Raw genomic sequence first — 26,936 nt, 5'->3', positions numbered from 1 at the left:
GTCCTGGCTATTATAAACAGTGCTGCGATGAACATTGGGGTGCACGTGTCTCTTTCAGATCTGGTTTCCTCAGTGTGTATGCCCAGAAGTGGGATTGCTGGGTCATATGGCAGTTCTATTTCCAGTTTTTTAAGAAATCTCCACACTGTTTTCCATAGCGGCTGTACTAGTTTGCATTCCCACCAACAGTGTAAGAGGGTTCCCTTTTCTCCACACCCTCTCTTTAACAAGTGGTGCTGGGAAAACTGGTCACTTGTAAAAGAATGAAACTAGAACACTTTCTAACACCATACACAAAAATAAACTCAAAATGGATTAAAGATCTAAATGTAAGACCAGAAACTATAAAACTCCTAGAGGAGAACATAGGCAAAACACTCTCCGACATAAATCACAGCAAGATCCTCTGTGACCCACCTCCCAGAATATTGGAAATAAAAGCAAAACTAAACAAATGGGACCTAATGGAACTTAAAAGCTTTTGCACTACAAAGGAAACTATAAGTAAGGTGAAAAGACAGCCCTCAGATTGGGAGAAAATAATAGCAAATGAAGAAACAGACAAAGGATTAATCTCAAAAATATACAAGCAACTCCTGCAGCTCAATTCCAGAAAAATAAATGACCCAATCAAAAAATGGGCCAAAGAACTAAACAGACATTTCTCCAAAGAAGACATACAGATGGCTAACAAACACATGAAAAGATGCTCAACATCACTCATTATTAGAGAAATGCAAATCAAAACCACAATGAGGTACCATTACACGCCAGTCAGGATGGCTGCTATCCAAAAGTCTACAAGCAATAAAAAAAACAACTTTCATTTCATTCAACTTGTATTTGGAACCACCAGTAGACTAACCTTGAGAACCTATGAGATCTCTTTGGGGGCCATTGTTGTAGAATAATCTATTGCTTTCAAGATTATACTTTCTCTCTTATAATTGAGTAGAATACTCTCCCTTCTATGTGTCTGAGCTTCTAAATCTTTTCTTTATATCTAATTGTCTGTTATTTTAATATCATATTTTCAGAAGCCCTAAAATCTCAAGAGTCATCAACTTATCTGCATTCCACCCCTTATAGCGTTTCCCAAACTCCTACCACCATTTTCATGGAGACCATACGCTTCTTGATGAAGGTCAATGCTGTGCAGGTGAGAATATTTGGAATAGGGCAAGTAGAGGGAAAGATTGTAATGAGCTACTATTCTGTTATAGTGGTGTCTTTGCAAGTTTAAATGTGTATGATGCAGAAATCAAACATGTTTCTAAGAGCACACCATAGGCCTAATAGGATAAACATCCAAATGTGAACTACTCTCTGCAGAAAGCATTAGCAGACCTCACTGCCAGTCTGCTTCCTATAGAATATCAGCAAAGCAAAGTCAGACTCTGAGTTGTGTAGCCTGATGTTACTTTAATATGGGAACTCATATTATGTGAGTGTTAGGGGTTCACAGGAGCCTAAGCACACCCTTCTTTCCTTCCAGATTCTGAACCAATTGAAACTATTACACAGTGCTATTGGGGGATAAAAATATTAATCTTTTATTGGTAAAACTGGGCTGGATATGTGATTGGTCCCAGATCTGACTTAGCCATGCAGTCATAGGTAGAACAGCTGGAGAGTTGCAATCTCCTCCCAGAGAAGAAGAGCATCCTGCAAGGTCTACCTACCACATAGGCAATGAGAAACATATCCATGAAGCAAGCAGTAAGAGAGAGAGCAAGATGCAGGAGCCAAGAGAATTGGCCCTCAATCTGTAGAGTGCATGCCCCACTTGAGGGTGGGCAAACTCAAGAAAGGGCAAGAATTATGAACTCAGTAAGAGTCGACCACATAAAACAGGAGCCTTTAACTTACTAACCATTCACAGTAGAGAAACATGCTGCCTGTCTCCCTAGTTAAATGAATCACTTTCCCCCCATGTCCAAGAGCCTGAATGCAGGTAGAGGAAAGAGCTGCAGAGCCTCCCCTGTATTTTCCTAAGCAGGTATTAATGATAGTGGAAGTTTCTGTGTTACAGGCTGGGATGGGAACAGAGGGAGAAGAAGGGTTTCCTCTTTACTTAGCAAGTACACATGAGTTTGTCAAATTTGCAGGCCTTAAATCATATTAAAAACAAAGAATAGCCCAAAGTATAACTGGTGAATATAACAAATGTTTGAGAGTATGTCAGAAACAGACATTTATGTTTCTAAGATCCCAGGTCTAGAATTTTAGAAAGGGAAGTTTTGCCTCATTCTGAGTTTCCTTGTAAACACAAGTGCCTGAAAATTTACCTTATATTTTAATTTGGTGGTTGATGAAATGCCTATGTATGCTACACAGCAGGCTAAAACTCATCTAGTATGACCAGCAAGACCAGGATTGTATAGTTCTACAGATAATTAACTTGGAAATATTGCTACATGAATAGCTCTTAACAGAACCATGATATGCTGAATGTTCATAACTCACCTCTAACCTTTTGAAATTGATCATCATCTCATTCTATAATATATTCCTTATTATTTATTATCAGAGACATAATCTTCAACCATGAGAGCTGTGGAACTGACACAGTACAGTCATTTACATGTTTCTTATCATCTGATTTTTCCTTGCAGTATGTACACAGAGTGCTTGCCCATGAGCTACTGTGCCCTCATGGAGGCCCCAGCTGTGAGTATTATTTGGTGCTGGCCCAGACACACCTTCTCAAGAAGGACTTTGCTAAAGCAGAGGAATACCTTCAACAAGCAGCCCAGATGGACTACCTGGTAATTGCTTTTGCTAGAGTGTCTTAAATTTAGTTTGGATAAGGGACAAGCAGGCCTTCTTAAAGGTGGTGATGCCATATGACAGGTAGACTTGTGATTACCAGAGGTGGGGGTCATCAGCCGTCAGTTAACTCATTTTATCTAATTTCCTTCCATTTGTTTTTCTTAATTAATCATGACTTTTACAAAGGTCAGAGAAAAGGTAAGGACAGCTCTTTAGCAGTTCATCTACTTCAATTTTCCCGAACTTCTGCTTTCTCTTTGTGAACACCGTCATGGTTATGCTTGAGTGTTTTTCTTAATATTTACCCAAAGGACAAAATGACTTTGAAGAATGAGAGGGCAGTCCTAGAGCAGTATTTCCCAGTGCAGCTGAATGGCCCTGTTTCTAATTTGCAAAAGAACATGGAACTTCATTTAAATCAAAATGTTAAACAAAAATCATTAATATGCTTTTAAATACTATCTCATCCCATGTACTATTTGTTCTTCACTTTCTCAGAACCCTAATGTCTGGGGCGTGAAGGGTCATCTCTATTTTTTGAGTGGAAATCATGTGGAGGCCAAGGCATGTTATGAGCGAACCATTAGTTTTGTAGTGGATGCTTCTGAAATGCACTTTATCTTCCTGCGCCTGGGGCAAATATATCTGGAAGAGAAAGAGGTGAGGAATAGAGGATGGGGAATAACTGGTCATGGTCTGAGACCTGATTAACATTAACATCCTTCTTTGAGGACTAAAAATAGTAATATGATAATGATACTTTTACATCCAAAGGTAAAGTGACTTGCTCAACATCAGATAACCAATAATTAATAGAAATAGGATTCAAACCCAGGCAGTCTAATATTCGGTTCAGTTCAGTCGCTCAGTTGTGTCCGACTCTTTGAGACCCCATGGACTGCAGCACGCCAGGCCTCCCTGTCCATCACTAACTCCTGGAGCTTACTCCAACTCATGTCCATCGAGTCAGTGATACCATCCAACCATCTCATCCTCTGTCATCCCCTTCTCCTTCTGCCCTCAATCTTTCCCAGCATCAGGGTCTTTTCAAATGAGTCAGTTCTTTGCATCAGGTGGCCAGAGTATTGGAGTTTCAGCTTTAGCATCAGTCCTTCCAATGAATATTCTGCGAAAAAACATTTATAAAGGATACACTGCTTTGTAATAAAAACACTGTGAAAAAAAAGTACTGAGAAAAAACATTTACAAAGGATATACTGCTAAAGGACTGCTATCCAGAATATACAAAGAACTCTTAAAATTGAACAATGAGAAAATACACAACTCATTTAAGAAAAGGGCCAAAGACCTTAACAAGCAAAATACAGATGAAATACAAAAGAAAGAAGGGAACTGCCTGATGGTCTAGTACTTAAGACTCCATGCTTCCACTGGAGGGGCTGCAGATTTTATCCCTGGTCAGGGAACTAAGATCCTGCATGCCACACAGTGTGGCCAAAAAATTTAATAAGAAAGAAGAAATACAGATGGAAAATAAACACATGAAAAGATGCTCCACATCATATATCATTAGGGAAATGCAAATTAAAACAGTAATGAAATATAACTACACACCAAAATCTGCCACACTGACATTGCCAAATGCTGCTAAGGATGTGGGAGCAACAGGAATTCTCTTTCATTGCTGGTGGGAATGCAAAATGATATAGCTACTTTGTAAGACAGTTTGGCAATTCCTAAAAAAATAAAAAATATTTTTACCCTATGATGCAGCAGTTATGCTCCTTGTATTTACATAAAGAAGTTGAAAACTCAACCTCCATACCAAAACCTGCACATGGGTGTTTATAGTAGCTTTATTAATAATGGCCAAAACTTGGACGCAACCAAGATGTTTTTCAGTAGGTGAATGGATAAATAATCTGTGGTACAGGCAGATAATAGAATATTATGCAGTGCTAAAAAGCTATGAAGCTGTTAGGCTATAAAAAAACATAAAAGGAGCCTTAAATGCTTGTTATTTAGTGAAAAAATCAAATGTGCGAAAGCTGGGCGGAGCATGATACCAACTGTATGATATTCTGGAAGAGGTAAAACCATGGAGACAGTAAAGGTATCAGTGATTTCCAGGGACTGGAGGAAGGAGAGAGATGAATAGACGAAGCACAGAGGGTTTTAAGGACAGTGAAAATACTCTAATGATGGAAACATGTCACACGTTTGTCCAAACCCATAGAATGTACAACTCCAAGAGTGTACCCTGAGGAAAACTGTGGTCTTTAGGTGATGATGATATGTCAATGTAGGTTCATTAGTTGTAACAAACATAGCACTCTGGTGGAGGATGTTGCTAATGGGAGAGCCTATGCATGTGTAGGGACTGGGGGTAATTGGAAAATCTCTGTAGTTTCAGTTTTTCTGTGAACATAAAACTTCCCTTAAAAAGTTGTCATAATATGAGTCCTTAATAATCCAAGGACTCATCTAACTTAGATTGGTGTGGAGTATGAATACAATTACAGAAGCCCCATGATTATTCTGGCGATGGAGTATTTAAAGCTTCTAGAACAACAGCTTAGTGGTGCTTTCTTTCTACAGTACGAAAAGGCAAAGAAAACCTACTTGCAAGCCTGTAAGAGATCACCTTCGTGCCTTACCTGGCTAGGACTGGGAATCGCCTGTTACCGGGTAAGAGTTTGAGGCATTGAGACCAGCCTGTGCATAGAGCTGACCTTGGCTCCTTGGCCTTCCAGACATCTATGGGGTTTGAATGATGGTGCGAAGGCTATCAGGGCAATCTTCTCTAAGAAAAAGTTGCTCTTCAGTGCTGTTCAGTAGAAAACTGAAGTTCAATCTGAACTACAAAACTAAAATGTTCTTTAAAAATCCCACAAAAACTAAAGTGTGAAGCTATATAATAAAAAAAGTTAATGTTATTTGGTACATGAGCTCATAATTTTATGATCTGTAAGAGAGAAGTGATATAGGATGTGAAGAATCTACTCAATTAAAGAAGCTAACTGATACTTATTAAGCTCTGTGGCCCTTCTATATTCAGGAAAAGTTGCTACAGCTTCTGGTAGATCTTCTGTTCCTCTGCCACTGAAAACTCTTTAGTCACCCTTCCCTCCTTTCCTCTAATCTTTGAAAGAGGCATGCATTCTCCTGTTCTTGTCTAGCTCCTTCATGCGTGTTTGTGATCTTTCCCTCTCCTTTTCTCCTAATCCCTTACTTTATTAATATTTTCTTTCTTTTGATTTACATTGTTAAGCTTTTCTTCTCAATCAGCTCTTTCCATGTACTTTCCTCCTTCAACAACAAAAACAACCTCCCTGGTTGTTAACCTTAACCAAAAGAGTGTTTACATGCCATGATTCCTATCCCTCACTGCTGTTCTATTTTTTAAATCATAAAGGTAAAACATGATCATTATAGAAAATATGGATGATACACAATATGAAGAAAACATGAAAGTATTCTTAATCCCACCACTAATGATGACCAATGATGTTAACATTTGAATGCATTTTCCTCCAGTCTTTTTTTATACATATATGGTGCTAGTGGTAAAGAAACTGCCTGCTAGTGCAGGAGACATAAGAGACACAGGTTTGATCCCTGGGTTGGGAAGACCCTCTGGAGTAGGGCATGGCAACCCACTCCAGTATTCTTGCATGGAGAATCCAGTGGACAGAGGAGCCTGGCAGGCTATAGTCCATGGGGTCGCAAATGGTTAGACATGACTAAAGTGACTTAGCATGGAAGTAATTTTAATGTATAAGGTTGTAAATAATATATTTGCTGCTTTGTAATCTTTTTTCTACTTGACAATATAGCATTGGTACTTTCTCATATCATCAAATAGTGTAAAACATGAATTTTGATAACTGTGTAGTATTCCCTGGTTTGGATGAATAAGTAAGATTACCATGTAATTTATCATATAAACCTGGACCCTTTTAAGAATGTAAAGGGCAATATTAATAATTACACTGGGACATAGCCAACTGGGACATGTGATCACTTATATAGAAGCCATATGCCCTCTGTTCCACCTTCCCAGAAAGGATGTAAAACAACTGTTGGTGTTGAAAACCAAACAGCACTTTCTAAAGTACAAGAAACCAACTATATAAACTAGTCAGCATAAATCATGCTTCTGTTTGTTTTAAGTAGCATAGAAATATTTTTATTGATACAGAAACTCAGAGAAACTTGTGTTAAGCCCTACTGCTAAGATGTCCAAGTAATCTCTGCCCCACAATGAATGTTTCATAGTTATGCTGTATCTATGTGTGGGTATACCATAATTTACTTGACCAGCCACTTAGTATTGGACTTGTCATTAGTTTCTACAATTATATTGTTATAAATAAAGCAGGAATAAACATTCTTAGACATAAATCTCTGTGCTTAATGCTGTTATTTCCTTAGGATATATTCATAGAGAATGTAGAAAAATGTTAGTCTTTATACTGTCAACTCATGTTCTAGAAAGGCTATTTACTGATTTTTACTCTGCCAGGTATGAGAATCCATTTTACTGTTAACTTCATCAACAATGGGCATTATCATTTGCCAATTTTCTTGGCTGTGCCACACAGATTGTAGGATTTTTTTTTTTTTAATTGTAGGATCTTAATTTCCTGACCAGGGATTAAACCTGGGCCCTTAGCAGTGACAGCATGGAGTCCTAACCACTGGACCACTGGGGAATCCCAATATGTATCTTAATTTACATTTTCATCACTAAAGAAGTTGAAATCATGTGATACAAGTATTTCTTTACTTGTGAATTATATGTTCATTTCCTAGGTTGCATTTACCCTTCACTTCCTTGCAATTAGATGTATAACCCTAACACTTGGCTGAAACTTCTCTGATGAGGACCACATATAACATCCTAATTGCCAAATGCAGTAGACTCTTAGATGAATTCTCTGTGACACTTAACCTGTTGACTACTAACTTCTTGAAGCCCTCTCCTCCATTGACTTCCACAAGGGTGGCCTTCTCACCCTTTTTTGCTGACTCCTGGTCTTTTACCCACCATAATTGTTGCGTCCTCCTGGGTTCTATAGCCAGCTCTTCTGCTGTCACCGTATTTCTTCTCACTAAGAAATAACATCTACCCCAGTGGTCTTAACTACCGCTTGTGCCCCAATCAATTCTAAAGTTTCAGTTCTTAACACTTTCATGTTCTGACCCTTATGTCAAACAGATCCATTTGGTGGTCCGCTAGACACCTCATAATGTACGTATCCAAAGTATAACCTAACTTATCTCTGAAGGATTCTCACTTTCCTTAAGCCTGTATGTTCTCCTTTATTCCCTATCTTAGTGAATGGGACTAAATGAACTCTGTCAACCAAGCCAGAAACTTAAAAGCTATCCTAGTCTACTTCTATTTAGGCATCGAATAGCCTATTAATTTTGTCTCCTAAATGTCTCTTGAGTCTGTTCTCTCCTCCTCATCCTACTTTTGCTGCTCTAATTCAAGCTTTATCCCCCTTTACTTGCTAGGCTAGTCTCCTGTCCTCCCTCAATTCATCTGCTTCGTTGTTATCAAAGTGGTCTTTAAAATATGCAAATACCTATTATTTCCCTATTTAAACCCTTCAATATTACCCCTTGTTTCAGAATAATAATCAGATTTTTTTTGAATGATCTGGTCTCTCCCTAACTCTCTCAGTGTTATCACTTCCTTTGCTCTCTTTCTCTTTCTCTCACCTTATTTCTCTCTCTCCCACCCATCTCTTCTCCAGCCACACAGGTTTATTAAGAGTTTCCTGAGCATGCCATTCTCTCTGAAGCCTCCATGCTTCTGTATATGAAATTCCTCTTACCTGGAATGCCTTGAAATATAGCTAACGAACTCTTATTTATTTGTCGAGATTGACTTCAGCAATGTTTCTTCTCTGAAGCCTTCCTTTACTCTCAGGAAGAATTATTCCTCTGTCCCTCCACTAGATTATACATACATACATACATACATACATATGTGGGCGTGTGTGTGCTTATTTTGTATCAGAACTCTTCATGTGTTTGAGTTTTCATTTTGTCTTAATATTTTATATATCTGTCACAAAAGGGCAAAGGTGGTATTTTTTTTTTCTTTTGTATTTGAGGGCAAAGGTTGTATTTTTTTCTTTTGTTCAAATTATCTAGCATATTGCCTGGCACAGAGTAAAGCCTTAGCAAGTATAGGTTGATTAAATAATTAATATCTCCAAGACATTTAAAGTGTGGGAAAATGTATGGGCATTTTTGAAAGGCCATTGTTTGTATTGTCTTGGGCCTAGAAACCCATTATCATCTTTTATAAAACAGGAAAATGAAGAGCAGTTTTACTAGGGAGAGAGAAGTATCTTATCCTTTCCTTAGGTGGCCTTTTGGAAGATTTTACAAAGCAAACTCACCATATTAGGGGCAACAATGATATCCATGTGCCCAGAGCTCAGGGAGCACCCTAGAATCTCTGAGTATTTTATAGATTGCTCAAGATTGTGCTGTCAATAACTAATGTTAGGGAAAGAGAAGCTTTCTGACCAATAGTATTTTGACAGACTAATAGGACTTTAACTTAAGAAAGAGATACATGATGTAAATGAAACAACTACAGATGTATCTGACATCCCATTGTGTACAGGGAAATCACTGAATGATGCACAAATGATAGTGAATACTTTTGGTTTTTCCAGCCCTGGCACCTGAAGCTCCATGGGGCACGGAAGCCCTGATGGGCCTGCTGTAGAGAGAGGGAAGAAGAGGGGTATAAATTGAGAGCCCAGCAGACAGGGCTCCAGATTCCCCTACCTGATTATTTTTTTCAGTAGTATTTTTTTCTGCATGTTCCTTATTTACTTACTTACTTATTTTTGGCTGCATGTGGTCTTAGTTGCAGCACATGGAATCTTTGTTGTGGCATGTGGGATCTTTGCAGCACACGGGCTCTTCCTTGTGGAAGCACGCTTCTCTCTAGCTGTGATGAGAGGGCTCCATTGTCTCATGGTATGTGGGATCTTAGTCCCCCAGTGGGAATCGAACCCACATCCCCTGCACTGGAAGGTGGATTCTTAACCACTAGACCACCAGGGAAGTCCCCTAACCTGACTTTTTAATCAACGCAATTCTACTTTTAACTCATTCACATATTGGAACACCACCGCAAAAGATGTTGTCTGAACAATGATTTCTGTTGCTAAATTTTTTTTAAGTTGAAAATTATTAGTATGGGTCACACATACACCAGTACTATTTGGATATAGCATTTTCAGCCAAACAGATTCTGGCTGGCTTTAGTGGGAAATTACTTTGACTTAACAAATTACGTATCTTCTTTTCCTGTCAAGCTGGAGGAGCTCACAGAGGCTGAGGATGCTCTCTCTGAAGCCAATGCTTTGAACAACTACAATGCTGAAGTGTGGGCATATCTGGCTCTGGTCTGCCTGAAAGTGAGTGTTTATTATCCTTACACAGTGTCCTTGGGCAGAGAGGTGAGGGACCAAGTGAAGAAAGGGATAGTGGGAAGGCCATCAATTCATGATAGCTGAGGTTTGATGAGCTTAGATTTGGTCATTATACTGATGATGAAGGAGCGGCCATGTCTGGGAAGCTTCTCCTTAGAATGTGCCTGAAAATTATATGCTTAGGTGTGTTTGTCTGGAAAGGAGATTCTAAAAATAGAAGTGAGGCACTTGGATTTGGTGGTCTCGGGTGACTGGTAAGGATGGACTGGAATTGACCACCAGTGGAGGTTTCAGGTGGAGTGGGCTCCGTGTGACATTTTTGAACTGCTCATCATGCCCAACCCCAAGCCACACAAACCAAGCCCAGCCCAATGGGTGTCCTGCCCCAAGATGAAGGGGCATGTACAGATCAGATCATGTTCTGGGGTTGTAGTTAGGAGATGTGCAAGGGTTATGCAGTGGGATGGCAGACTAGACTTGGGGAAGAGAGGTTCTCCTTCTGCCTTCCTCAGCACCCCTCTCATGTTTAGGGCCTCAAGTCTCGGAATTGTATGGTCACTCCATTTACGCTCTGGATCTACCAAAAAATGTAGTGTATGGTCTATAAAAGCTATATAAAAATCCAATGATTAAAAAAAAAGGCAAAGTAGCCTATAAGGGTATAAGACATAAATGGATTACCAACAATAGGAACAACAGAAATCTCTGATAGACTGAAGCTATTTTTCCCAAAAGTCCTATCATTTAAAACATGTACCCAATGCTGTGAAGCATTCTTTTTTGTAATTGTCTCTGACATTTTTCTCTGAGAGCAGAATTCTAGATAGTTTAGCTATTCAGAAAGATAGGTTAGATATTTACCTGAGTTCTTACCTCAGCTCTGCCACAACTAATCAGGAAAGGCATGGTGTTCATATTTTAAATGTATTTAGTTATATTTAATGATCTGAGTTCCTTTTTCATTAAAGTATTTTTCATTTAAAAGAATTAAAAATGGGAGTGATATTGTATCAGAATGTAACAAGGTCAGATACCAGCAAAGGAGATTCTCTTAAAGTGTTTCTGAATCATTCCTTCCTGTTGAACTGCTGGCTAAGGGTAGAAATTTGTGATAGCTGCTTTACCTGTAGGAAATAACCCTCCCATAATTAAAATAACTTGCTTCAATAACTTGCACATTAGCCTAAGATTCAAATTGGGAATGATGAGAGTGGCCCTCAGTTTTTTGTTGGCCAACATAACACAGAACCAACAGGGGATATTGTGATTATAAGAGAAACTAACAAAATAAAAATGATTGGATTTTCTCTTTGGAGTAAACATCAGTATGAAGAATACCTGAGTTCTTACCCCAGCTCTGCCACAACTAGCTGTGGGATCCTGGACAATTTATTTAAACTTGCTGGGCCTCAGTTTCTTCATCTATAAGCTAAAAGGGTCAAAATGCAAGATTTCAATACACTTTGCTCAGAAACTGATTGATAAAATATGGAAAAAATTAAGGATATGTAAGATTTGAATAAAACATCAAGGTTGCTCTCAAACACCAATTATAGAATCCTGTACTTAACAACCAGAGAATACATATTCTTTTCAAGTGTGAGTGAATTATTATTCAAGGTTGACCATATGCTAGACCACAAAGAAAGCTTCAGTGAACACAGATAAATCACACTTTGGTAAAATTATAAATCAGTAACTAAATGACAGGCCAAGAGACTCACATACATTTGTTAACTTATTTCTGTTTAATTCATAGGTCAAAGAAAACCATATACAATTTCTTTTGGTAGGAAGAATTCTAAAGATGACCCCCCAAGATTATTTCCTCAAACACTAATATACTATAAAACAAGCCCCCCCCAAAAAATTTAAGAGGATAGAAATTATATCAAGCATTTTTTTTTACCACAGTGATATGAAATTCAAAGTCAACTATAGAAAGAAAAATGGGAAAAGAACAAACATGTGGAGACTAAACAACATACTACTAAAAAGAGCAAAGGGTCAATGATGAAATCAGACTTCCCACGTGGCTCAGTGGTAAAGAGACACAAGAGATTTGGGTTCAATTCCTGGGTTGGAAAGATCCCCTGGAGTAGGAAATGGCAACCCGTTCCAGTATTCTTGCCTGGAGAATTCTATGGACAGAGAAGCCTGTTGGGCTACAGTTCAAAGAGTCGGTCACAACTGAGCACACACAACAAATGATGAAATCAAAGAGGAAATTAGAAAATACCTAGAAATAAATGAAAATGGAAACACAACATTCCAAAATCTGTGGGATGCAGCAAAAGCAATTCTAAGATGGAGTTTCATAGCAATATAGGCCTTCAAGAAACAAGAAAAATATCAAATAATCTAACCTACCACCTAAAAGAATTAGAAAGAGAAGAAATAAAGCTCAAAATCAGCAGAAGGGAGGAATTAATAAAAATCAGAGAGTGCAGTAGCACCGTCTGTCCTGAGACTACTGTCTTGGATCTGCGTTCTTGCCTTTCCTCCCCTTACCTTTAAGGGTACCCAGCTCTTCACCCCATGCCTGAGAGAAGCCTGGCAACCATAAAGACTAACTAGTTTGAAAATGGAAAGCAAGAGCCAGCAGATTCTTCTCAAAACCCCAAACAGTGTATTATTTCAGCAGCGTTAATTTCAGGAGGAAAATGGGTAAAGCTTGAGAAAACAACTTACAGTGATCCTGCTGGTAAAACAAGAACTCGGGAAACTGTGAAGTGGACTACCAGGAATGGATAGTCGGCTAATGGTATGGCGATTGTCCCAGTGCTGCAAAGAACTCTTCATTTATGAATATATTGTTCTGGCTGGCTACCAACGGGAGGCAGTAACCTAGAATTCCCTGTGTGTCTCACTGATGACAATGAAAGTTCAGAGGCAGCTGCTTTTCGGGAGCTCGAAGGAAAAACCGGCTGTATGGGAGATACTGTGGAATGTTCTCCAAATATGGATCCAGGTTTGTCAAATTGTACCACACATATCATGACAGTAACTGTCAATGGAGATGATGCAGAAAATGTAAGGCCTGAACCAAAGCCAGGAGATGGACAATTTGTGGAAGTAATTTCCTTACCAAAGAATGACCTGCTGAAGAGACTTGATGCTCTGGTAGCTGATGAACATCTGACATTGGATACCAGAGTCTGTTCCTGTGCTCTGGCACTGACACATGCAAACGTGAAGTCATTTGAAGTGCCCTTCCTGAAGTTTTAAGGCCAAAAGACAGTGGCCGTTCTTTTATAAATAGAACCACCAGGCCTTCTTCACTAAGACTGTATTCAGCTTAGTTTTTAAGACTTTGTATTCAGCTTAGTTTTAATGAAGACTTAGAAATTAGCTTTTTCATAAATAAGAGTAACACCTAATGGAAATAAATAAGGATCAGAGTTGAAATAAATAAAAGAGATAAAAATAATAGAAAAGATCAATGAAATCTAGAACTGGATTTTTGAAAAGATAAACAAAATGGATAAAGTTTTAGTTACGTTCACCAAGAAGGAAAAAATGAAAGTCACTCAGTCGTGTCCAACTCTTTGCGACCCCATGGACTATACAGTCCATAGACTTCTCCAGGCCAGAATACTGGAGTAGGTAGCCCTTCCCTTCTCCAGGGAATCTTCCCAAACCAGGGATCGAACCAGGTCTCCCACATTGTAGGCGGATTCTTTACTAGCTGAGCCACCAGGGAAGGGCAAGAAGGAAAAAGAGAGGACCCAAATAAACAAAATAAGAAATGAAAGAGGAGAAATGACAACTGATAACACAGATAGAAAAAATCCTAAGAGAATGCTGTGAACAGTTATATGCCAATGATTTGGACAAACTAGAAGAAACAGAAAAATTTTAGAAACATACAATCTGCCAAGACTGAGTTGAGAAGAAATAAATAATTTGAACAGGCTGATCACTAGAATTGAAATTGAATTTGTAATTTCAAAAACTCCCAGCAAATAGAAGTCCAGAACCAGACAGCTTCACAGGGGAATTCTACCAAATACTTAGAAAAGAACTAAACCTGTCCTTCTCAAACTATTTCAAAAAACTGACGAGACAAGAATACTCCCAAATTCATTCTATGAGGCCACCATTTACTGTGATGCCAAAACCAGATAGACGTTACCAAAAAAGAAATTACAGGTCAGTACCTGTGATATAGACGCAAATGTCATCAACAAAATATCAGCAAACCAGTTCACCAAGGTATAAAAATGATCGCATATCACCATCAAGTTGGATGTATTCCAAGGTCACAAGGATGGTTCGACATTTACACATCAATCAATGTAATATACCACATCAAAAAGAGATGGTCAACATTCATATTCAATGGTGAAAAGCCAAAAGCCTTCCTGATAAGTTTAGGAACAAGGCGAGGATGCCCACTCTTGTCACTTCTTCTTTTTAAGTATAGTTGATTTACAATGATATGGCATCACGGACTGGATGGACATGTGTTTGAACAAGCTCCAGGAGTTGGTGATGGACAGGGAAGCCTGGTGTGTTGCAGTCCATGGGATCGCAGAGTTGGACACGACTAAGTGGCTGAACTGAACTGACTTGATATGTTAGTTTCTTGTGTACAGCCAAGTGACTCTTTTTTTATATTATTTCCCACTATAGTTTATTATAAGATATTGAATATATTTCCCTGTGTTATACAGAGGACCTTGTTGTTTATCTATTTTATATATATATATAGCAGCTTGTATTTGCTAATCTCTCACCCACACTTTGCCCTTTGGTAACCATAAGGTTGTTCTCTATTGTCTGTGAGTCTGTTTCTGCTCTGTAAATAAGTTCATTTTTATAATTTTTTAGATTCCACATATAAGTGATATCATATGTAATTTGTCTGATTTACTTCACTTAGTATGATAATGTCTAGGTTCTTCCGTGTTGCCACAGATGACATTATTTCATTCCTTTTTTATGGCTGAGTAATATTACATTGGAGATATATAGCAAATCTTCTTTATCCATTTATCTGTTGATGGACATTTAGGTCACTTCCATGTTGTGGCTGTTGTAAATAGTACTGCAGTTGGGGGTGCATGTATCTTTTTGAGTTAAGAGTTTTCTCCAGATATATGCCCAGAAGTGAGATTGCTGGATCATATGATAACATGTATGGTAAAACTACAGATGAACATTTAAGGAGGAAGAAGATATTTACATAATCTCCAAGTATTTCCCAACAAGATATTTATTAATTACAAGGGGGAAACACAGTAATGTTTATTTTATTTTATTTTTATTTATTCACAGTAATGTTATAGTAGAAAAACCTGGCAGATAACAATCTAAACAAAGGATCAAAGTTACCATTATTGGGATAAACAGCATGTGCCTCCTAATTGAACACACTTAGGAGAACATAACATTGTTTTTATGGTATTCCTGCCAAAAGTTCATAACCTGGTATAATCATTATGAAACACCAAACAAAAATTGAGGAATATTTTACAAAATAACTGCCTTGTATTGCTGAGAAATTCTAGTATCATGAAATACAAAGAATCAAGAACTATTCCCAATTAAAAGAAACTGAAGACATGAATATTGAATGTCTTCAATATTCAAGGCATGATCCTGGATTTTCTTTTGCTGTGAAAGACATTATTAGGGCATTTGGAAACATCTGAATGAGGTCTACAAATTAGATAATAGTATTTGATACTACTCTTATGATTTTAATAATTGTGTTGTGCTTATGTAAGAGAATGTCCTTAATTTTAGGAAACACATACTGAAGTCTAAAACTGCATCATGCCTGCAATTTATTCTCAAATGGTTCAAGAAAAGTTTAAATATATACTTTCATATCATGTGTATATGTGTGTGCATGTGTGTGCATATATACAGAGAAGAGAGATATTCTTATAATTTTTTTTAGTCTTATAATTTTAATCTGAAATTGTCAGAATTTTTAAAGATAATTCATTAAGACAACTCAACTTAGTAATACACTACACATCATTAGAGTGACTTAAATCAAGGGACTTCCTTGGTGGTCCAGTGGTTAAGACTCCATGTTTCCAGTGCAGGGGGCACAGGTTCTGTCCCAGTCAGGGAACTAAGATCCCACATGCCACACAGTGTGGCCTAAAAAAAGAAAAAAGAAAACAGAATGGCTTAAATCAAAAAGTCTGACAATACCAACTATTGACAGGGATGTGGAGAAATTGGAAACCTCATACATTGCTAGTGGGGTTGCAAATTAGTACAACCACTTTGGAAAACAGTTTGACAGAATCTTAAAAAGTTAAACATGTACCTACTGTATATCCCAGCAGTTTCACTTCTTGCTATCTAGTCAAGAAAAGTAAAAACATATGTCCACGCAAAGATTTCTATATTTTATTACCACATTTAATAATAGCTAAAGACTGGAGACATTCCCAGTGTCCATCAGTGAATGGATACATAAAATGTGGTATGTTTATACAATGGAATACTACTCAGCAATAAAAATGAAATTCCAATTCACACAACAATATGAATGAACCTCAAAAACATTACACAAATTAAGAGAAGCAGGGCACAAAAGACTATATATTATATGATACCATAATTAGGAAAACTATAGAGATGAAAATAGATTAGCGATTCTAGGGCCATGGGGAGGAATGGGGATTGACTGTAAGCTGGCACACAGGAACTTTTTTGGGGTAATAGAAAGCTTCTAAAACTGGGTTGTAGTAATGGTTGCATAGTTGAACCTTAAAATTAGTGAATTTTATGGTATGTAAATTACACCTCAGTAGATCTATTTTTAAAAGATTAAATAGCCCTCCAAGAGCTGACTCATTGGAAAAGACCCTGATGCTGGGAAAGATTGAGGCAGGAGGAGAAGGGGACAACAGAGGATGAGATGGCATCACCAACTCAATGGACATGAGTTTGGGTAGGCTCCGGGAGTTGGTTTTGGACAGAGAGGCCGGGCGTGCTGTGGTTCATGGGGTCGCAGAGTCAGACACAACTGAGAGACTGAACTGAACTGAACTGACAATATACAGCCTTGACATACTCCTTTCCCAATTTGGAACCAGTCTCTTGTTCCATGTCCAGTTCTAATTGTTGCTTCTTGACCTGCATAAGATTTCTCAGGAGGCAGGTCAGGTGGTCTGGTACTCCCATCTCTTTAAGAATTTTCCATAGTTTGTTGTGATCCACACAGTCAAAGGCTTTGACGTTGTCAGTAAAGCTGAAGTAGATGTTTTTCAGGAACTCTCATGCTTTTTTGATGATCCAACGGATGCTGAGTGAAGTCTATTAGTGAAGTCATATTATTCTCATTTAAGTCTTACATGAGTACTTCATACAAGAAATAACTAGGGGAAGGAGTGTTCTCCCTTCATATCCAGATCTACATGCAAGTAATGCCAGTATCTGCTTCTTCTAGTTCATAGAGATGGGATAAATTTTAGCAGTTAAAAACTTGGACTCTGGAGCCAGGCTGTATTGTTTTAAAACCCGGCTCTTCCACTTACTAGCTTCATAACCCTGGCAAGTTATTTATCTTCTCTGTGCCCAGACTTCTCTATTTGTAAACTGGGAATTATAAATAATAGTGGCATGTAAATAATATACAATGTAAATGTAAATAATAGCGGTATATATGAAAGTAAAGCACTTTAAAAGTGTAAGTGATTGAAACAATGTAAACTACAAAGCAAATGCTATGTGTGTTAGCTAATATTAACAGAATAGCTTCAATACTGAGAGGAACAAATGACTTATGGTGCTTTCAGGAAAAAAAAAAAGGCCAAGTTGTCTTTAAGCTATTTGAAATGGAGGAGGAATATATATATATATATATATATTTATAAGTATATATTATATTTAATATCTGGTTTTCCCACCACCTTTCATTTTCCTGCTTCCACTTTTCATTCAGAGGTTCTTAACCAAGAAGATGTGGAATCTTCTGCTTTGGGTAGCAGTGGCGGCAGTGTACCTTCTCCTTTTAATGATTACGGTATGTCATCATCACTAAATTGCGCTGTTTTTTTCAGGCTGGACGGCAACTGGAAGCTGAGCAGGCCTACAAGTACACGATGAAGGTATGATGCAGATACCTTTGCTATTTGTAGTATACTGAAGTTGGGAATGCTAGGAGGAAGGTGCTGGCTTAATTCAGGACTTGACTTCACAGCATTTCATGATATGAAGATTTTTCTAGAGGACTTTCTTACCATGTTTGCCATAACCCACATATTACCATGGGAGATCTTTTTTTTCACCCTCCATGGGCCTCATTATCCTCCCATACAAAATGAAGGTGTTGTTCTAGTCCAGCAGTCAGCAAATTTTTCTGTGAAGGGCAAAATAGGATTTGTGGGCCACGTGGTCTCTCTTATAGCTACTACACTGTGCCCTTGTAGTGCAAAAGCAGCTACAGACAATATGCAAACAAATGAGCATGGCTATATTTCAAATAAAACTTGACTTACGAAAACAGGCAGCAGGCTGGATTAGGCTCATGAGCTATTGCTTGTGAATCCCTGGTCTAGTCTGTCAGTTATGATTGCAGATAATGTGACTTGGAAGCCAGTGGCTTAAACAAATTAGGAGTTTTATTTTTTCTCATCTAATGAAAAGTCTAGAACATACTGGTACCACAGCTCCACAGTGTTAACAGAAACCCAACCTCTTTCTTTCTGCTTCACCAGTCATAACATGAAGTTTCCAGCCCTCATAGTTGCAAGACAGCCATTGTACCTCAAGCTATCGCATACATATTTCAAGTATAGTAAAGAACAAAGCAGGCAAATGACAAAAGGGCCACACTAGCTATTTCACCTCCCTTTAAAAAGAGATGTGACTTTAGCTTATATTTCATTGATCACAATTGAAATTACTGCTAGCTGCAAGGGAAACTCTGTTGCTTTCTAGTTGCCTACATTGCTGCCCTGAAAAGAAATGAAGATTTTGTTAGTAAAAGAAGAGAGTGTATTTGTAGGCAACTAGATGTGTCCATTACACATTGAAATTTTAAAATTAAATTCAAATCTAATGGTTTTGATTCCTGTGTATTTTATTCCTGTCTCTCACCTGCCAAACAGCATTATACATTAGTTAAGAATATATTTGGGTATTAGGGTAAATTTTTAAAAATAAACTTTTTTTTTCATACAAAAAATGCACAAATTGTGAGCATTCATACCATGTAAATTTTTGTAAAGTGAACACTTCCATGTAAGCAGCACAGTGTTCTGAGGACTTTTTAATGGAGTTATCGTGAAACAGAGAATATAGGAAGTCAATTCCAACCTGAGGAACTATGTCCTTTAGCTGTGGCCCCACAAATAAGGAGTCTCCACATAGCTGTGTCAGGGGTGACATATGTGTTCTTCCCTTCTACCTCTTATGCAGTTAAAATTGAAAGATGAGAATCTGCTTGCAGAGCTCCACATGGTTCAGGAGACGGTTGGCTTTGGAAATCCATCTTTCTGACATCCTTCCACCTGAAGAATTTTCTGTATGGGATGCTGAGCCCCTTTCTTTCTGAGAGAAATTAAACCCTGGATATTTCACCAGAATGAAAACTGGGGATAAAGAAAGAAAGGATCATCAATATAACTGAAACCCATTCATTTATTTCCATTGTCTTACTGAATGGCTATTGTTACTGGATGTTTTACTGTTTGACAGTTAACTGGATGGCAATAAAAAAAATTAAATAAAAAACTCAGAATTCATCAGTTATGGTATGCTGAGATATACATAAGAATATAACTCTGTGTGTGTGTGTGTGTGTGTGTGTGTGTGTGTGTGTGTGTGTGTGTAAGTAAGGTATAGTATGTTCATTATTAGTTTCAGGTGAAAGCTTATCAGGATTACTCCTGCAGGAAGTCAACTGCTAAGATCTGTGACCAGGTTCACTTACTGGAACTTAGGAATTAAGGCATCGTTTTCTAAGGTGGGTGGAAGGAAAGAATGCTGTGCTGGGTCACTGCATTAGAGCAAAGAGCACGAGTTGGGCCCAGATCTAACAGTGAACAGAAAGCTGAATCGAGTGGTCTTTGCTGACAGTATCTTCATGGATGTAAATCACAAGGGCTCCATGAAGAATCCATTACTCTATAATTGATGTAAAACTCCTCACAACTGAGGCCGTTATTCTAGGGCTAAAAATGACAAAGGAACCATACCTCACCCTCGTCCTCTTGGATCAGTGCACAGCAAAACCAGAAATAAAGGCTTCCTGTCTTTATTTCTTAAAGGAGGACTCTGAGAGAATAGGAGGGACATGGAAAAACAGGAGGGAAAGTGAGAGGCACATCGGTAAACATAGGATAAAATCAACTCTATATTCATTTATAGTTCTTCTCTAGTCTCAGCCCTAATGCTACCTCCTTTATGAAGTCTTCCTGAGGAATTACTAGGTTCACCTTCTCTTCTGCTCACCCCAGGACTGTGTACTGACTACCCCTAGTTACTCAGATGTAACCTCACCGTCTCTCCCCGCCGGCCCCACCCCTCCCCTCCCCGCCACGACTGTCAGCTGCCTAGGTGCAGGGACAGCCCTCCTTCATCTTTGCGTTCTCTGGCACCGCGCCTAGGCCCTAACTGGTGCTCGGAAAACATTTGCTGGAAGGATGGATGGTGGCCTTCTCTGCTGGTCTCAAAGCGGTAAAGAATCTGCCGCAATACCTAAGACCCTGGTTTGATCCCTGGGTCGGGAGGATCCCCTTGAGAAAGGAATGGCAACCCACTTCAGTATTCTTGCCTGGGAAATCTCACGGACCCAGGAGCCTGGCGGGCTGCGATCCACAGGGTCGCAAAGAGTCGGACACGGCTGAGTGACTAACACTTTCACTTCACCCCTTCCCGGGATTCTCCCAGTATTCCTCCCTCAGGCAGGAACCCACAGGGCGTGAGGGCCGGAGATCCCACCGCGCTCGCCTGGCAGGGCATCCCCAAGGTGTATCGCTCCGCCTTCGTGGCAGTTAAGACACGTTAGGGCTCTCTGTGTTGTGTTACCGAAGTGCAGGGAGGGACCGGAAGAGGCGGGGCGAGTGGACCATTCGCTTCCGGTACCAAGGTGCCTGGGCTGGGGTGGCGGAGGATTGAAGTCCGCGGTTCTTCAGCGTTGAACTTTCTGGTGGGTTGTTCGCGCAGCCGGAGGCCGTAGAGCGGATTCGCTCCGGCTCCGGGAAGCTCCGAGGCGTCGCAACTGGCGCACAGGCCCCGGGGCCCGCCGGCTGCGCCATGGTCCAGCTCAGTGAGTGATGGGGGCCCCGGGAGACCTTCCGGGGCGGTCGTGGGGATAAGAGGGAGTGCGGACTAACTGGAGTTGCGCTCTCCTAGACGAGCTAGAGACAGTCCGTACCTGAAACTGCACACGTTTGATCCTGCCCTCTGTGGTTTTCTTGTTCGCTTTTAAAGTTTTCGCTGAACTCCTACGAGATAAATGGCGTTCGTTTTATAGATGAGGCAGCTGGGCTTCAGCTTGTTCAAGAGACAGTAAATAGCAGGCCTGTGTTGAGTGCGTTGGGTGTAACTGGAGTGTTTAAGAGGAGTTTCACAAAGAAAGGGTTTCTGAGTCAGACTGACAAGAATTGGTTGAAAGGAAGGATATTTTGGGCTTCCCTGGTGGCTCAGTGGTAAAGAATCTGCCTGCAGTGCAGGAGACCTGGGTTCGATCCCTGGATCGGGAAGATCCCCTGGAGGAGGATACGGGCAACCCACTCCAATAGTCTTCCTAGAGAATCCCATGCCCAGAGGAGCCCGGCTGGCTACAGTCCATAGGGTCGTACAGAGTTGGACACGACTAAAGCGACTAAGCAGCAGCAGCAGCAAGAACATTTCAGTGGAGGAAGGGGGTTGTCTCATTTCATTTTGTCCATTTTGTGCTCTCGATTCTTGTGTCTTAAACCACTTATTTGTCTACAGCTACTGTCCTTTGCAAGGCCTACCGTGGAGGCCACTTAACCATCCGTCTTGCGCTCGGTGGCTGTACCAACAGGCCTTTCTACCGCATCGTGGCTGCTCACAACAAGTGTCCCAGGGATGGCCGTTTCGTAGAGCAGCTGGGCTCCTATGATCCAATGCCTAACAGTCATGGAGAGAAACTCGTTGCTCTCAACCTGGACCGGATCCGGCATTGGATTGGCTGTGGAGCCCACCTTTCAAAGCCTGTGGAAAAGCTTCTGGGTAACTCAGCTAAGCCTTACGTCTTTGAGGGGATTTTCAATTGAAGTCATTTCCAAGATGATGAAAATTAAAAATGATTTTCACTATCTCCAGGCTAATCAGGACTACAGGGAGAACTGAAATTTCAGATCTAGTTGCCAGTTGAAATCTGGAGATTCCTTTTGTAGAGACTTCATGAGACTTTTTGGATGATTGAGATTTTATGCTAAAAAAAAAAATGGGAATGGTGTGTCTTGCATGACTGTCAGTTGATCATTTTTTCAAGTAAGGAAAATAGTGTTAAGAAGTAGACAACATCCATTGTGACCTTGCAGTAAATGGAAGAGGTGGAGCTGGGGGAAGAGGTAAAAGCATTTTGGCAAATGAGGAATTTGTTTTGAATCTTTGTCTTGGATCAAATAAATCTCTGTTAGACTTCAGTTCAGTGAGACTGAGTTCCCAGGTAAACACTAGTTTGAAATGTTATAATGAATGAAAATCCTGTTACTTTTAGGTCTTTCTGGCTTTTTCCCTCTGCACCCGATGGTGATCACAAATGCTGAGAGGCTGCGACGGAAACGGGCACGAGAAGTCCTTTTAGCGGCTCAGAAAACAGATACAGAGGCTACAGAAACAAAAGAGAACTGACTTCAGTGAACATAAAAGTGGGAACAAACTTGAAGTCCTCTTAAAATATTTGTGCAGAATTCTTAGTTTTATTATATTTGGAGGTCAATAAATGGAATTTTTAAAGTCATCCATCATCATCTGGCCTGATCTGAACAGAGCCAAGGGAGAAGTTTGCTCTTGACGGACATAAAGCTGGGTATAGATACTAATTAATTCTTTCAGCCTTCTTCAGGGGAAAGACAGTGGCTGTGGGGTAGGTTGGACTCTGGGTCCCTTGGGCAACTTTATAACTTACTACCTTCCACGATTTCCTGTTTCAGAGTCCCCAGCCAGCATGTCTGTGTCCTCTCCAAGTTATTTCCGTCTTTAATCATTTATGGTCATCCCACCAACTCAAGAATACAATTACTTTACTTACTGTTTTTGTAATTGCAGATTTACATTGTCTTGTCAACACACAATCTCAAATTTACAAAGGTAGTTTGTTACATGCTTTTAGGCTCTTATAATCTACTTTTTAAAGAATGAATAACTGGAAGAAAGTAAAGTACCTATGTACAACTTCCATGCAAGGTTATTTGTGAGAATTATAAGGCATCATGAAACTAGGTAGGATTGTCTCCAGTTTATCAGTGGGGAAGCTGAGGTTCAGAAGTAGAAACTCCAGCCAAGGCCACATAGTTTTAGTATTGGGCAGAACAGAGTCAGACCCCGATGTTCCTACCTGCAGAGCCCTTTCCAACATGTTATGTTTGTAGTGGGGGTAGTGAGTAAAAATAAAGGGCTTTTCAAAAGTCCATTTAAAAAGTCAGTGACAAAATTAGGTTTGGCTATCATGGTTTGTTAATATAAATCACTGGTTGTGTCCCCCAAAAGCCTGTTATCTGTTCCACCATCACTGTAGCAGCATTAGATGGCTTTAGTCACACTGAATAATATAAATTTCATAATCTGGTGTAAAACTAAAATATGGGAGATTTATAGAGGAGATTCTAAAGCCCTATCATTGTACGAACCTATTCTCAGTTTTATATTCTGAGAATAATTGCCAGCCACCTCAAACTCAGGTCATCAAGGCTCTCTGAGTTGTCACTGGTTGGCCTCCACTTGCTTTGGGAAGGTTTTAAAGGCAGGACAGGCAGACAGCAACTGACTTTATGGGAGTTTGATCTTGAATCTAGGAAAAAGAAATGTTTTGAAAACCATTTCAAAGTTTAAAGGAGAACAGTCTACCCTGGGAAGTTTGAGGTCTTTGGAGAAACCTTAACTGGTAGAGTAGAAGAGAATGTAATTCTGGAAAGTATTGACCAATGAAGGGAACTGATGTGAAATAGGTATTATTTTGAGCTGTTGAGTTTCTGCCAATTCGCATATTCACTTTGTGCCTTGGTCTGTCTTTTATTTAAGACACACATATGGAAACTTCTGTGTAAGCTCATCCTCTCCCTGATTTCCAAAGTTTCCTCTAGTCCTACTCTTGCTTTGGATTTCCAAGCCCAGATTTTTCTTTTTTTTTTTTTTTTTTTAAGTTTCTCAAAATTTTTTTATTTTTTATTTTTATTTTTCCCAATTATTTTTATTAGTTGGCTAATTACTTTACAATATTGTAGTGGTTTTTGCCATACATTGACATGAATCAGCCTTGGATTTACATGTGTTCCCCATCCTGAACCCCCCTCCCACCTCCCTCCCCTTCCCATCCCTCTGGGTCATCCCAGTGCACCAGCCCCGAGCACCCGTCTCATGCATCCAACCTGGACTGGCGATCTGTTTCACACTTGATAATATACATGTTTTGATGCTGTTCTCTCAGATCATCCCACCCTGGCCTTCTCCCATAGAGTCCAAAAGTCTGTTCTATACATTTGTGTCTTTCTATCTTGCATATAGGGTTATTGTTACCATCTTTCTAAATTCCATATATATGTGTTAGTATACTGTATTGGTCTTTATCTTTCTGGCTTACTTCACTCTGTATAATGGGCTCCAGTTTCATCCACCTCATTAGAACTGATTCAAATGAATTCTTTTTAATGGCTGAGTAATATTCCATTGTGTATATGTACCACAGCTTTCTTATCCATTCGTCTGCTGATGGGCATCTAGGTTGCTTCCATGTCCTGGCTATTATAAACAGTGCTGCAATGAACATTGGGGTGCACGTGTCTCTTTCAGATCTGGTTTACTCGGTGTGTATGTCCAGGAGTGGGATTGCTGGGTCATATGGCAGTTCTATTTCCAGTTTTTTAAGGAATCTCCACACTGTTCTCCATAGTGGCTGTACTAGTTTGCATTCCCACCAACAGTGTAAGAGGGTTCCCTTTCCTCCACACCCTCTCCAGCATTTATTGCTTGTAGACTTTTGGATAGCAGCCATTCTGACTGGTGTGGAATGGTACCTCATTGAGGTTTTGATTTGCATTTCTCTGATAATGAGTGATGTTGAGCATCTTCTGATGTGTTTGTTAGCCATCTGTATGTCTTCTTTGGAGAAATGTCTGTTTAGATCTTTGGCCCATTTTTCAGGCCCAGATTTTTCACCAATTCTTGGATGATGCATCTGCCTGTCTTGCTACCATCTCAAATCCAACATGCTCAAACCCAGGTCTGCACTTTAGAAAGCCTTTGTTTCTAAAGCTTATATTTTTATCAAGAGGGGGGTTTGGATCATGTTATCTCCACTAACGTGGAAGGCGATTCAGGAACTGGAAAGTGAATGGAAATGATTCTGTATTAAATGTCAAATCTAGAAGTTCTATCAATTAGAGAATTTTTAGAAGACTGGTATTTTATGCTTTTTGTTTAATGTAGTTTTTTTTTAATTGCAGGGCTCAAGGGAAAGTCCCTGCCTAGCAGTTCCAACTTGTTCAGTCACTCAGTTGTGTCCGACTCTTCACGACCACATGGACTGTAGCATGCCTGTCCTTCACTATCTCCCAGAGTTTGCTCAAACTCATGTCTATTGAGTCAACGATGCCATCCAACCATCTCATCCTCTGTCATCCCTTTCTCTTCATGTCCTCGGTCTTTCTCAGCATTGGGGTCTTTTCCAATTAGTAGGCTCTTCACATCAGGTGGTCAAAGTATTGGCACTTCAGCATCAATCCTTCCAATAAATGTTCAGGGTTGATTTCCTTTAGGATTGACTAGTTTGATCACCGTTCTGTCCAAGGGACTCTCAAGAGTCTTCTCCAGCACTATAGTTTGAAAATATCAATTCTTCAGCACTTAGCTTTTTGATACTGTCTAGGTTTGTCATAGCTTTTCTTCCAAGGAGCAAGCGTCTTTTAATTGTAGGCTACAGTCAACATCTGCAGTGATTTTGGAGCCAAAGAAAAAGTCAGTCACTGTTTCCATTTTTAACCTATTTGCCATGAAGTAATGGGACTGGTTGTCATATCTTGGTTTTTTGAACGTTGAGTTTTAAGCCAGCTTTTTCACTCTCACCCTCATCAAAAGACTCTTTAGTTCTTCACTTTCTGCTATTAGGGTGATGTTATCTACATATCTGAGGTTTTTGATATTTCTCCCTGCAATCCTGATTCCAGCTTGTGATACATCCAGCCCAGCATTTCACATGATTTACTCTGCATATAAGTTAAATAAGAAGGGTGACAATATACAGTCTTGACTTATTCCTTTCCCAATTTGGAACCAGTCCATTGTTCCACGTCTGGTTCTAACTATTGCTTCTTGTAGTAGTGTAGTGTTAATCACTCAGTCGTGTTTAACTGCCACCCCATGGACTGTAGTCTGCCAGGCTCCTCTGTTCAGTCCATGGAATTCTCCAGGCAGGAATACAGGAGTGGGTTGCCATTTCTGTCTCCAGTGGATCTTCCCCACTGGGGGATCAATACCAGGTCTCCTGCATTGCAGGCCGATTCTTCACCGTCTGGGCTACAGGGAAGCCCATACAGGTTTTTCAGGAGGCAGGTAAGGTGGTTTGGTGTT

The 26,936-nt window shown here is 39.6% G+C and overlaps 2 protein-coding genes and 1 long non-coding RNA gene across 4 annotated transcripts in view; 2 read left to right on the top strand and 1 right to left on the bottom strand.

Moving 5' to 3' along the window:
- Window positions 1-19,718, top strand: part of CFAP70 (cilia and flagella associated protein 70) — an 86,545-nt gene extending 66,827 nt beyond the window's left edge. For both annotated transcript variants that reach the window (XM_061161786.1, XM_061161787.1), the window contains 7 exons: window positions 1,038-1,159; window positions 2,616-2,768; window positions 3,271-3,432; window positions 5,332-5,421; window positions 10,086-10,187; window positions 18,233-18,280; window positions 19,593-19,718. In XM_061161786.1, coding sequence (XP_061017769.1) covers window positions 1,038-1,159; window positions 2,616-2,768; window positions 3,271-3,432; window positions 5,332-5,421; window positions 10,086-10,187; window positions 18,233-18,280; window positions 19,593-19,673 — 758 coding nt within the window. In that variant the 3' untranslated portion in view covers window positions 19,674-19,718. The remainder of the gene's footprint in view (window positions 1-1,037; window positions 1,160-2,615; window positions 2,769-3,270; window positions 3,433-5,331; window positions 5,422-10,085; window positions 10,188-18,232; window positions 18,281-19,592) is intronic.
- Window positions 19,426-21,215, bottom strand: LOC133070105 (uncharacterized). The gene is made up of 3 exons (XR_009696074.1): window positions 21,092-21,215; window positions 20,372-20,450; window positions 19,426-19,765 (listed from the first exon to the last, which is right to left on the bottom strand). It is a non-coding gene; the product is annotated as an uncharacterized LOC133070105 (long non-coding RNA).
- A 15-nt stretch (window positions 21,216-21,230) lies between these two features.
- On the top strand, window positions 21,231-23,112 carry MRPS16 (mitochondrial ribosomal protein S16). Its single transcript, XM_061161794.1, has 3 exons — window positions 21,231-21,444; window positions 22,116-22,376; window positions 22,870-23,112. Exons 1-3 carry the CDS (start codon window positions 21,432-21,434, stop codon window positions 23,001-23,003), a joined length of 408 nt encoding a protein of 135 aa, XP_061017777.1. The 5' UTR covers window positions 21,231-21,431; the 3' UTR covers window positions 23,004-23,112.
- The last annotated feature ends 3,824 nt before the right edge of the window (window positions 23,113-26,936 follow it).

The sequence above is a fragment of the Dama dama genome, chromosome 15 (assembly GCF_033118175.1).
Source record: "Dama dama isolate Ldn47 chromosome 15, ASM3311817v1, whole genome shotgun sequence".
NCBI classification, from domain to species: Eukaryota; Metazoa; Chordata; class Mammalia; order Artiodactyla; family Cervidae; genus Dama; species Dama dama.
This window is presented reverse-complemented; position numbering and strand designations above follow the sequence as displayed.

What these genes read in the sequence shown, in the direction of transcription:
- MRPS16 (XM_061161794.1), top strand. An exon ending in GCCTGTGGAAAAGCTTCTGG is followed by an intron (nt 22,377 to 22,869) that starts GTAACTCAGCTA and finishes TGTTACTTTTAG; the next exon opens with GTCTTTCTGGCTTTTTCCCT.